The sequence below is a fragment of the Gymnoscopelus microlampas genome (assembly GCF_963454915.1).
Source record: "Gymnoscopelus microlampas genome assembly, chromosome: 1".
NCBI classification, from domain to species: Eukaryota; Metazoa; Chordata; class Actinopteri; order Myctophiformes; family Myctophidae; genus Gymnoscopelus; species Gymnoscopelus microlampas.
The window spans coordinates 65175703-65187746 of record NC_139962.1 but is presented as its reverse complement, the minus strand read 5'-3'; the positions used below and the strand labels follow the sequence as shown (position 1 = coordinate 65187746).

Genomic DNA, 12044 nt, shown 5'->3' with positions numbered 1-12044 from the left:
AATATGCCAACCTGGCCGCCCCTTTCCCCAAGGAGAATCCCATGACGGCTCACCAGGCTTGGAGGCTTTCCACAAAGCAAAATCATTTTCGGATTTCTTCTCACTTAACCTGTCAGCAGAGACGCTCAGGTCACCCTCTCCCTCTTGTAGAGCCTTCTGGTCACCAACTGCTTCCGGCACCAGCTTGGCATACGAGTGCTGCTCACTGGCATCAAATGTCACGGTGTCAAAGTAAACCGAGCCGTTTGATTCATACCCATATCCATTCGAGATAATCTTCCCTACAAACTCCACAATCTCAGGCACATATTCACTGACCCTGGTGAGAACATCTGGAGGAAGGACATTCAAGTCTTCCATGTCTTTGTGGTACTCTCCTTCCCAGTATTTAGGCAGAGTAGAGAAGATGGCGTTTTCAGTCACTTGGCTTCCAAACTGAGCGTCCAACCAGTCAGCAAGCAGATCCATGGCAACCTGAAGCAGCAGCTGGGCCTGGGATTGTATGATATCTGCTTCAGCCTTGTTCTCCACAGCTTCCTGCAGAGGGTCTAGGGCAGCGGTGACCGCATCATCCAAACGTTGCAGCATCTGCTTCTTATCCTCGTCTTTTGTCTCTTCCAGCTTAGCCTGAAAGGGCCCTCTGGCACTAAGGACATCCTGTAGAATCTGCTGGACTCCTGGATTCTTCTCCTTGTATTGCTCCAACAGGTAGTTCTGTCTGGCCCTCTTGATTATCTTATCGTCTATGTCTGTGATGTTCATGCAGTACAGGACATCATATCTGAAATAGTCTTTCAGTATCCTTCTCATGATGTCAAAGGATATGTATGATCGAGCATGTCCCATGTGAGACGAGTCATACACTGTGGGTCCACAGCAGTACCACAGCACCTTCCTCCCATTCTGGGGGATGAAGAGCTCCTTAGAGCGTGTCAGGCTATTGTACAGTCGAAGTTGTGAGACAGGAGTCCCGGCGGGTGCAGACCAAGGAGGCTGCACCCGCTTTTCTTTCACGCTCTTCCCAAAGGGCTGGGGGTCCAACATACCACAATATTACCCAAGAACAGGACGTATTTGACGGTCAACACTTCAACCTCTCTCAACCTATCCCAACCACTATATTCTCTCAATATTAAAGTAACTTCAGTACCTTATATAGGCTGATCAAAGCTGGTTCTGATGTCACACACAACACAAATCATTGCCAGGGCCTACAGTAAGTAAGAAGAAGAAAATACATCTGTATCTCAGATTTCATGTGACCAGCCTGTGACAGTCGTCTATGACAGTGGTTCTCAAAGTGGTTCTCCAGGGGTCCTTGAGGGAGTTCCAGGGGGTCCCCAGCTAAATTTGTGAATATAGCATCAACATGAGTTTGACCACTTGAACCCAAATCTCAAAGCCCAAGTGCTGGAGGAGAGTTTTGTCACCTCCTCTGCTGTCATGTCATTGCTTCTGCAGTCCTCCTTTCTCTGCTAAAAATGTCTGTATGCGTTAATCCTCTTATTGGTTATCAAGTCCTTCAACGTTTAGGAGTTTTAATTTGTGGGTGTGCATGTGTACTAATGTTACTGATAAAGTCCTGTCCTGTGGTCAAAGTCCTCCAATAAGTGACTGAGTTGAAAGCTCACCTCTTCAGACTCTACCTCGCCCCTAGTCCAGTATTTCTCCACAAATCATGAACATGTCCAATTGGCATCTATAATCATTCTACTCCACTATGTCTCAGAGGCAAATATCGACAGCCAGAAATTCCAAGTCTCCCCCCTTTTCTGCTCCCTCCATTGGCTGACCGCACCGAGTACAAAACACTGATGTTGGCCTAGAAGGCAACCAAAGGCATAACACCCCCATATTTTCACAAATCATGAACATGTCCAATTGGCATGAAACTTAGCACCCATTTTGGCCTCTAACTCTTGAACTGTAGGTCGTACAATCAAAAAATCACACCGTGTGTGAAGGTAGCGGCGCCTTTGATACATTTTGTCATCGATATGTGTTTATAATGTGTTTATAGCCACGTGTCACGTGAAGCTTGACCAATCACTTTGTTGACGTGTCTGACCAATCAGAACGTTGACGTGTCTGACCAATCAGAACGTTGACGTGTCTGACCAATCAGAACGCTGACGTGTGTGACCAATCAGAATGTTGACGTGTCTGACCAATCAGAACGTTGACGGTGAACACGGACAAAGTCAGGTATAGAGCAGGATCCAGCGCCGCTAAAAATGTACTGCTACTCCTACAGATTTGGTCCAAAATTCACACAAATTAGTACTTATCTCTGGAGTCATGCGATCATGTTCAGTCCGATTTTTCATAATCCATTCTGATTGGCTGTGATTGAATTACGAAATTTGTGCCCAAGAACATCACCAAATCCGGTACTGTTTGTTTTTTAAATAAAAATGTCAACTTCCTGCCGATTTTATCCGCAGATCCAGTCCGGGTTTTCATCTCAATAAAAATCACAAAATCAACAGGAAGTTAACATTTTTATAAAAAAAAAAAATGATACTCGGTTTTGTGAGGTTCTGTATTGTCTGAATCAACTTTGTTTGCGTTCGTTTATGTGCTAAAAGAGTGACTTTGAGAGCTGTTTTACCGTACAATGTAAGTCAACGAGGAGCATTAAAATAGTTCCAGCACCATCACACTGAGCACCGGCTCCCCCCAGGGCTGCGTGTCCACTCCTGTTCACCTTGCTGACCCAAGACTGCTCTGCCAGGTCCAGTTCAAATCACATCATCAAATTCGCTGACGACACGACAGTGGTGGGTCTAGTCACGAATGGTGATGAGACGCAGTACAGAGAGGAGGTGGAGAAACTGGCCATTTGGTGTAAAAACAACAACTTGTCCCTAAACGTGGATAAAACCAAGGAGATGGTCATTAGAGGCCCTACTGTGCATGCCCCACTTACCATCAACGGCGCTGCTGTGGAAAAAGTCCAAAGCACTAAGTTTCTGGGGGTGCATATTGCTGATGACCTCAAATGGTCCTCTAACACCTCAGCTCTCACCAAGAAAGCCCAGAAACGCCTGTACTTTCTGCGGAGACTGAAAAAAGTGAATTCCCCCTCCTCTATTATGACTTCCTTCTACAGAGGAACCATTGAGAGCATTCTGACGTACTGCATCACTGTCTGGTATGGGAACTGTACGGATGCCGACCGCAAGTCCCTGCAGAGGATAGTGAGAGCAGCAAAGAAGATCACAGGTGTCCCTCTCTCCCCCATACAGTATCTGACTTATACACAGATAGATGTGTCGGGAAGGCCATGAAAATAATGTCTGACTCCTCCCACCCTTCCCACCATCTCTTTGAACTCCTGCCATCTGGAAGGCGGTTCAAGAGCTTAGGGGGAAGCACCAGCAGGTTATCCAACAGCTTCTTCCCCCAAACCATCAGAACCCTGAACACTCGCCACATATTGCCCCCTAAACGAACATCCTGAGGGGTAAATAGCACCTTACCTATATTGCACTTTGAATGCATCAGCACTTATTGTTTTACCAATGTTGTCTGCTCTTTTAACTTTTTAATGTTTTTAACGGCCTCGCCTCTTTTTAATGTGTCTATTGTTTTTAAAATGTGAAAGCACTATGACTTGTGGAGAACGGTATTTTGCTCCCCTGTTTGCCTTGTGTGTATTGTGGAAGTGACAATAAAAAACTGATTCTGATCCTACCTGGTTTCATCAATGCAAAGCCGTTCTGTCTTGTCTGCAATGATGTTACGGCTGCTTGCGAGTGTAGCAGGATGGGTGTTGTCTCCCACTCTGCCCAAGGCCCATACTCCTCCCACTCATCAGTGGCCTGATTACCTGCCCTCAATCCTCACACCGGTTTCCTCAAAAAAAGCTGGCCCGTTGGGCTTCGGTTTCCCATGGTTGTCCACAACATGTAAGGGTCCTCTATGACATTGGTTCTCAGAGTTGGGTCCGGGGACCCCCAGGGGTCCGTGGGTAGCATCACAATAATTTTCACCACTTTAACCTTGTATTTGGCTATTCAAAAATAGCAGATCTACAATCTCATAGCGCGGCACTCGGTGCCACGCTATGAGAACATTGTGAAAATTTGTGCAAAACTTTTGAATATAAGTTCTTTAAAGTGAACATTTGTAACTCAAATCTTTGCTTCTGGGAGTCCCTGGAACAAAATATTTTGAGATGGGGTCCACAGCCAAATTCATATTATTTTGGGGGTCCTTGACATGAAAAAGTTTGAGAACCACTGTTCTATGACAGTGTTTCCTCAATCAAAGTTGGCCTGTTGGGCTTCAGTTTAGTTTGTTTTACCATGCATCAGCGCAGTCCCTGTGTGCTACTGTCCGTCTCTCTACGGAGAGCACTTCCCCCTCGGGTTGTTTGCTCCCGGGGGTGTGTGTGTGTGTGTGTGTGTGTGTGTGTGTGTGTGTGTGTGTATGGACCACAGCGAGAAGTGTGCCCGTGGGCATTGCTAGGCTGTGCGCTTTGCCCTTGGATGTGCGGGCTTGGTGAAGGGGAATACAACTGCTGCTTTCCCTTGTGTAGTTTCCCCACCGACCGGCAGCCCTTGTTTTGGGCTTATTTTGGTTACTGTATCCAATTATGTTGTGTGAAACCCCCCAGGCGCCTACAGTATATCACTGTCTATTACCCCTGGTAATATGGACTGTATTTTAACAACACATTGGCTGCCAAAAACGCAGATCTGCGTTCTATTTAAACCAATCACTTGGCTGCCAAAGACGCAGATCTGTGTTTTATTTAATTTTTTTAAATTTGACCCAAAGACCAAGGAGATATGATTTTTCGAAGATTTAGACTCCCATCCACTTCCTTGTTAACTTAAAACTTAAACATTCTGTATCTCCTGAGTACTTTTGTTTTTTTCATTGAAAAATCTCTGGCAGTCTACTGCAAAAAATCTGAAATAATTCTGGCAGGAAATGAATCTAATGTATCATATACTGTGCCGCACTGATCCATTATTCCTCTCTATGTAGTTCTGGTGCTGGAGCCCACGTCGGGATCAGCCACTCCAGTGGTAGTGGTATGGCTCTTTTCTTGTACTGTTTAGTTTATTTTGCCATTTTCGTGTGCTGTGGCTTGCGATGCCACTGCCCTGGGCTGGTTAGCCAGTTCCCCCTCCCCCTTGATAAGTCATACCTTTTTAGACATAAAGTGAGGTAAAACAAAAATAGAGGTATTATATAAGGAGCAGCACTAGAACAGTAACAGATATGGGGCACAGGCCTCGCTGCAAGAAAAAAAAAAGTCTTGTCTGCTGGTGACATCGTCCACATGAGGGAAAAAAAGAAAAAATGCCTTGTTCAACAGTCTTAAGGTAGCCGGATGGAAGCTGTTCAGACATCTGGTGGTCTGGCTCTTTAAAAGGCGGTAGAGCTTTCCTGGCCATGGTAGAAGTAGAGGTGTCAACAGATTGTGATGAACGTCCTTCACCACCCCACCTCGTACAATTCCTGGAGGGAGGGAAGCTCACTTCCCACGATCCGCTGGACCTCGCTCACCATCAGGTATGACATATTGGGGTTAGCAGTGGGTGAGTTATTAGACAACCAATTAGAGGGGAAGACGAGAAAGAGCTTCTGATGTCGTCAACCTTATCAAAGTATGTGATGAAAGCTTCTGCAGAGAGCGATGGGGGGTTAGAAGGGAGGATAAGGTGGAAAATAGCTTCCTTGGGTTGGAGGCAGTGGAATGAATCAGCAGTGGACTATGAGAGGGAGAAGGCAGAGAGGAATGAGGTCATCTGATCACTCAGCTCTGAGGGGGTTTCAGATAACCAAGGAGAAGAGAGGAGAGGATAGCTAGAGAGGAGGGGTTTAGCAACCTCAGGTTTCGTCGAGTGGTGACCGTTTGAAGGTTGGTATGTTTAGGTGCGAGAGAGGAGAGGTGAAGGTTATTAAGCGGCGATCTGAGATATGTAGGGGGCAACAGAGAGATTAGAGGGAGAGCAGGCCCTAGAGAACACTAGTTCCAATACATCACCAGCTCTATGAGTAGGAGGAGATAGGGAGAGGTCAAACAAAGACATGAGACTGACAGCATATGTCTCTGCATGTTGATTGAAGTCATCCAGTGGAATGCGTGGGGTGCCATCTTCCGGAAAGAAGCTGACAAGAGAATGTAGCTCTTCCAAGAATTGCCCTTGTGTACCTGGGGGACGATTTAGCACAATGATGGAAAGAGGGACAGGTTGTGTAAGTGAGATGGAATTCAAATGTGGAAGTAGAAAGATGACAAAGACTAGAAACACAGAAACTCCACTTGGGAGATAAGTAACCAACTCAGCCTGAGGGCTGGGTAGTGTGGGTAAAGGTATAGGGTCCTGCCGCAGGGGAAGCAGGTGTTATCTGGGGTAGTCCAGGTTTCAGTGAGAGCAAGGAAGGGACAGGAGGGAGACCTGGGCTGAATTTCATTTAGTTTTCTGGGCTGGTGCTTGGGAGGACGGGTACGGAAGGACGGGCACTAAACTTGGAGAAGGAGACTCGGAGGCAGTAGTTCTCTCCCAGGTCGTGGTTATGGAACTCGATCAGTGACGCGATGGCCTCTTCCACCGAGCCCATCTGGATCAGGGCCATCTTACGGTCCTTCCGGAAGAACCTGAATGCCCTGACTGTGGCTCTCGAGCTAGCAAACAGCGCTCTGAGTTCATCCTCCGCCACCGACGGTGGAATGTTGGAGAGGTGGAGCGTGGCGGAGGGAGGGAAGATGTTGGCGTAGTTCTTGGAGTCGGGCTTCTTGAAGCGGTGCAGTGTTGAGTTTCCGTAGTCCTTGGTGAGGCCCAGGTCATCATGGCCATCCTTGGGCAGCTGCACTGTGGTGTGCTTGGACAAGGTCACGCGAATGGCCCTGCCGTGGAGCCGCCGCGCGTTCAGGTGACTCATAGCTAGTTGAGCCTGTGTGTCGTCAGACATCTGGACCAGAGCATTCTCCTTTTTGTTGAACAGGATCTTGACTCTCGTCACATCACCATATACGCCGAACAGAATGAAGAGGCAGTCCGGCGTAACACTCTCTGGGTTCAGGTTGCTGACCAGTAGTACGTTGTGACCCCCAGCGGCTGCCATGCTACCGTGGCTGATGCCCAGAGATCCCAAGGCGCCAGGGATACAAGGCATTGGCAGACCTGCTGCCTGCTGGAAGGTGAATGTCGGGGGAAAGGCATGAGCTCCGCCGTAAGGAGAGGCTGAGAATATTCCCGGAGAAGCGAAGGCAGCGGCAGCCACCATGGCATGGTGGTGTTGGTCTAGGGAGGACTGGGACTCCAACGTGGGCAGGTCCGGCCGGGTGTAGTCTCTGCTCTTTTCGTTGTTGTACTTGACGTTGAGGCTGGTGAGCTTGGAGAAGCTGATCCTCAGGGTGCAGCAGGCGTTGCAGATGTTCTGGCCGTCCAGGGACAGTTTGGCATTCTGGGCCGTCATTCTGTCGGCATACTGCACCAGAGCCTGGAACTGGTTGTTCTTGGTGAAGGTGATGATCTTCAGCACGGTGCCAAACCTGGACATGATCTGATGTAGTACATCCAGGGTGACGGGGTAGAGGAGGTTCTCCACTATGACTCTCAGCACAGGACTCTGGCTGCCCGAGCCGCCTCCCCACATGCCTCCTGGCTCCCCCGGCACCACTCCCATTCCTCCACCCTGCAGCGTGTTGGCCGCCTGCAGTGCCGCTTGGGCTCGCGCTTGACTGGGGGAGTTGTCGTCGGTCTTGAGCTGCTTGTGGTTGGAGTACTGCACGTGGACGGGCTGGTTCCTGATGACGGGGATGACGGAGGAGCAGTAGCTCACCATGGTCTGTGCACACTCCTCGCTGTTCAGCTCCAGGAAGGCCTGGTTCTTTCCCTTCAGCATCAATAGATTGGTGACCTTGCCGAAGGGCAAGCCAAGCCCAATGATCTCGGCCTCGTGGACGTCGCCGGGCAGCCTGCGGATGTGGACGACACGCGACGGAACGCAGGGGCTCCGAATGTCGCCTTTGAATTTTTTACTGTCGTTGCCGCTGTTGGTTATGCAGTAAGAAAACAGTTCATCGGATCCCCTCTTGGTGCCAGCCGATATGTCATGGGAAGTCGGGATGAGGCCCGATCCCAGCGGGTACAGATCAGTGCCTAGGTGGCCGTCCATTGCACAATGCAAACTGCAGGTCTCCAGACCTGTATTTGTATAAGCGGTAGTATGGTGCAGTGTTACAGAGCAACAGTGTTGAGCATCCTCACCTACGCAATATCTGTGTGCTTTGGTAGCGTGTCAGCTGAGTACAGGAGTCTGTTGGACAAAAACTTACTGCATCCAGAATAAATGATTCAGAGGTCTATAACACTATAACACTATATAACACTTATAGAAAGGGCCCTCAAACGTTGAATAAACTTGGCAAATATTTGCCAAAATATGGACGTATATATGTCCCCCGACTTCATATTTGGAAAAGACTGATGTCATATTGATGACGTCCTGTCGTTCACAAACTGTACACCTAGTAACTTGCTACCTACAGATCTACTAGCTACTGTATACTGTACACAGCTTGCACAAAGAAGCCATGCTGTTATTAGACCCTGGGCCCTATCTTGCCTTATGCCTTATCCTTAATCTTCTTGGGCATTTTTGATACTTTGAAAAACATTTTAAAATAGTGAAAATAGCCGATCTAGAAGCTCACAACGCGTAGATGTAAAAATATAGTATAAAATGCCTAAGAGTAAGGGGTGTTACACTTCTGAGGTAATTTTTACGTCTACTCAGGCTTTTGTGTGCACCCCAGACAGTTTTTAAGTTTCTTGATTTAATAATTTGATATTTGATATTCATTTGATCAGACGCTATATAAGCCCATTCAAATTCAGTTTATTTTATTATTATTTTTAGATATTATTTTTGGCCTTTTCTGCCTTTATTGATAGGAAAGTAGGCTGACAGGAAATGGGGAGAGAGATGGGGGGTTGACACACAGCAAAGGTCGTCGGGATCGGGAGTCGAACCCGCGACACGCTGTCCATCTAGTCCATCCAGCTTGTAGATCTGCTATTTTCAAAAGATTTGTATACATTTGAAAATGTGAAATGGGACATTCTGCATAATGAGTACTTTTACTTTTGGTACTTCAAGTACATTTTGATGCCAATACTTTTGTAATTTTACTCAAGTAAATTTTTCATTCCGGACTTTTACTATATTGCAGTATTGATTTTTTACTTAAGTAAAACATGTGAGTGCTTTTTCCACCACTGCAGAAGTCAAAACACAAATTAAAAGTACAATACAATTAGGGTGGTTATATTTTGTCTCCCTGCACTTGTATTATCGATATTTAGAACGATCTCACACGAATTTTGACCTGATGGTCAAGATTCATTTTATCCCCTGAGCAAGCAGGCAGGCTCTATTAACTCAATGGTAAAAAAAAATCAGCACTAACCAGGTTAAAATCCGGGGTAGGAGAGGGAAGTCACATAATGCGCCTTTAATAATAATAATAAGGGGCACGGTGGCGCAGTCGGTAGCGCTGTCGCCTCACAGCTAGAAGGTCCTGGGTTCGATTCCCGCCAGGGACGCTGTGGGCGCTGGGGGCGTGTCTTCTCCTCCGCGTCATCAGCGCCCATACCCAGGGTGGGGTTGGCGAAAGGGCCTACTCTGTGTGGAGTTTGCATGTTCTCCCCGTGTCTCCCCGCGGGTAGTTAATACCCTCACAAAAACATGTAGTAATCCTGGTCGCTATACTGCCTCCCCCATGACAGCCGGGGCGCCTGATGGAGGGGAAGGGAACTGGTTGGAATAACGTGTTCCTTCCACGCGCTACGTCCAACCAGGGAAACTCCCCCCTGTCAGGTGACAAGAAGGTCAGTTGGCTCTCATGCACTGAAGGAAGCATGAGCTCGGCCCTGGCCTCCCTGGCTGTGGGGGACTGGTGTAGGGCTGGTGTAGCGCCCAGGATGACTTAGAAAATTGGCACCGGGTGAAAAAAATGGGTTACAAAAATCGCGGGATAAAAATTATAAGGAAAAAAAAAATAATAATAATAATAATAATAAATATAGCTGCAAGCAGCGATAATACGGGGCCAGGAGAGAGAAAGGATAATTCCTTTAACAGGTCAGTTCATGAAAGTCCTTGCGGTCTTGTTTCCAATGAGGGCCTGTGAGCAATTAGGGGTTAAGAGTCTTGCTCAGGGACAAATTTCATTTCATCGACACATTTGCTGACCTGGCCTGGAATCGTACCTGGGGCAACCAGAGCCTCTGGCTCCCTAGACGGGCTCACTAACCACTCAGCTATGGCCGCCCCTCAGAGAGAGAGAGAGAGAGAGAGAGAGAGAGAGAGAGAGAGAGAGGGAGACATGGAAACGGAATAGATTGAAGATAGAAACGGAATAGATTGAAGAGACAGAGAGAGAGACATGGAAACGGAATAGATTGAAGAGAGAGAGCCATGGAAACAGAATAGATGGAGTCATGTTTTTTGCAATTCAACTTAAATGAGTCTGCATCAAGTGAGGCTTGAACCGGCAACCTTGCGGTCGTGAGGCACTCTTAGGTAGCTGCAACACTACCTATAGTGCTATAGCTTTGTCCAGGCTGATATTGTCTGTTGAGGATCACAAACTCTTGCCTTCTGTCATGACCCAAGCCCCTGTTTCACTAACACTAAGATCACTCGTTCACAAACCATTTACCAATGAAGAAATTGTACATCTCCTCAGAACCAAAACTAGTGAAAGTAGCCGATCTACAAGCTCACAAACCATTAAAAGTTGTCAAATTGTACATCGGCTATTTTCACAATGAAGTATGTTATACATTGAAAAAACATACTCTCATTGCTATCTGAAAAGTTGTGAGATTGTAGATCAGCTGTATGTAAAAAACACTCAATTAAGTATTTCATGTTATCTTTAACAATTGCAGATGTATTCATTGATAGTCATGTTGTGTGAAATGCAACTTAGATGAAGTCTGCACCAAGTGAGGCTTGAACTGGTGACCTTCAGGTTGTGGGGCACACATTTAAGCGAGAAGCCACCAACAGACAAGAACCTGTGAAAAAGGAGATCACACAGATCATACAGTTTCACGCAAATAGCTGAAAAATCCTGGGTTTAAGTGTTTTTCAAACTGCTCAAGATTGCGGACAATCTAAGGGCGGTGCTTACTGGTCAACGTGATAGATGTGTTCCTCATTAGTCAAGGCACATGTGTAAGCAGGTCTAATGGCTGTCGGCCAAACGAGGCATGACTTTTGCCTGTTTAAAGTTTCAATTTTCAAAAAATTGCTATAGCGCCCCCGTTTGACCAATTGGAGTAAGATTGGTTTGACCAATTGGAGTAAGATTGGTTTCAGTGATATTTGGAATGGCCCTTTACATTTCTGCAAAGTTTCAAAGAATGGTAAGTCTGCATGTATGTGTTAGGGGCAGATGAATAATTGTCATAAAACTGCAATATTCATTGGCTCATTAAAGCTTAATTTTTTCACTTCAAATCCGCTGCATATTTTTGTCGGCATAGGTCCAAAGTTCATGTGTAAAACGTTTCGTGCAGATTGCTCAAAAATCCCAGGAGGAGATGCTTTTCATGTAATTCGAAATGGTGGGAGATCTAAAGGTCAGAGGTCAAAAGTCAAACAGTGAAAGTTGTTAGGCATGAGGAGACGCATGTGTGCATCGAAGTTTCATGGCTGTAGGTCAAACAGGGCATGAGTTGTACCTGTTCAAAGTTGGCATTTTCAACTGAGTGCTATAGCGCCACCTTTTGACGAAAGATTGTGAGATTTGTTTTTTGATCGTTTTTCATGACCATCTATCATATGGCCGAGTTTCATAAAAAGCGTATGCACGGTTCAGCCAGAACTGGCAAAAACGGCAGAAGAAGAAGAAGAAGAAGAAGAAGAAATGGAATAATGCCAATAACAAAACGGGTCCATGCTGGGAGCCTGGCCCCGTAATAATGACAATAACAAAACGGGTCCATGCTGGAAGCCTGGCCCCGTAATTAATGAATTGCCGCTTGGTAATGCGCTATTACTCATTA

General features: G+C 46.6%; 2 protein-coding genes across 2 annotated transcripts in view; both read right to left on the bottom strand.

Annotated features, from left to right (window-relative positions):
• Positions 1 to 861, bottom strand: part of LOC311041813 (cysteine--tRNA ligase, cytoplasmic-like) — a 79074-nt gene extending 78213 nt beyond the window's left edge. Inside the window, exon 1 of the mRNA XM_084052300.1 lies at positions 1 to 861. This exon is cut by the window's left edge and continues 1005 nt beyond it. Within this exon, the coding sequence (XP_083908426.1) occupies positions 1 to 846 (846 nt within the window). The 5' untranslated portion in view covers positions 847 to 861.
• A 5574-nt stretch (positions 862 to 6435) lies between these two features.
• On the bottom strand, positions 6436 to 8142 carry LOC311044496 (polypyrimidine tract-binding protein 1-like; the record flags this gene model as incomplete). Its single annotated transcript, XM_084056134.1, has 1 exon — positions 6436 to 8142. One exon carries the CDS (start codon positions 8140 to 8142, stop codon positions 6436 to 6438), a length of 1707 nt encoding a protein of 568 aa, XP_083912260.1.
• Between the last annotated feature and the right edge of the window lie 3902 nt (positions 8143 to 12044).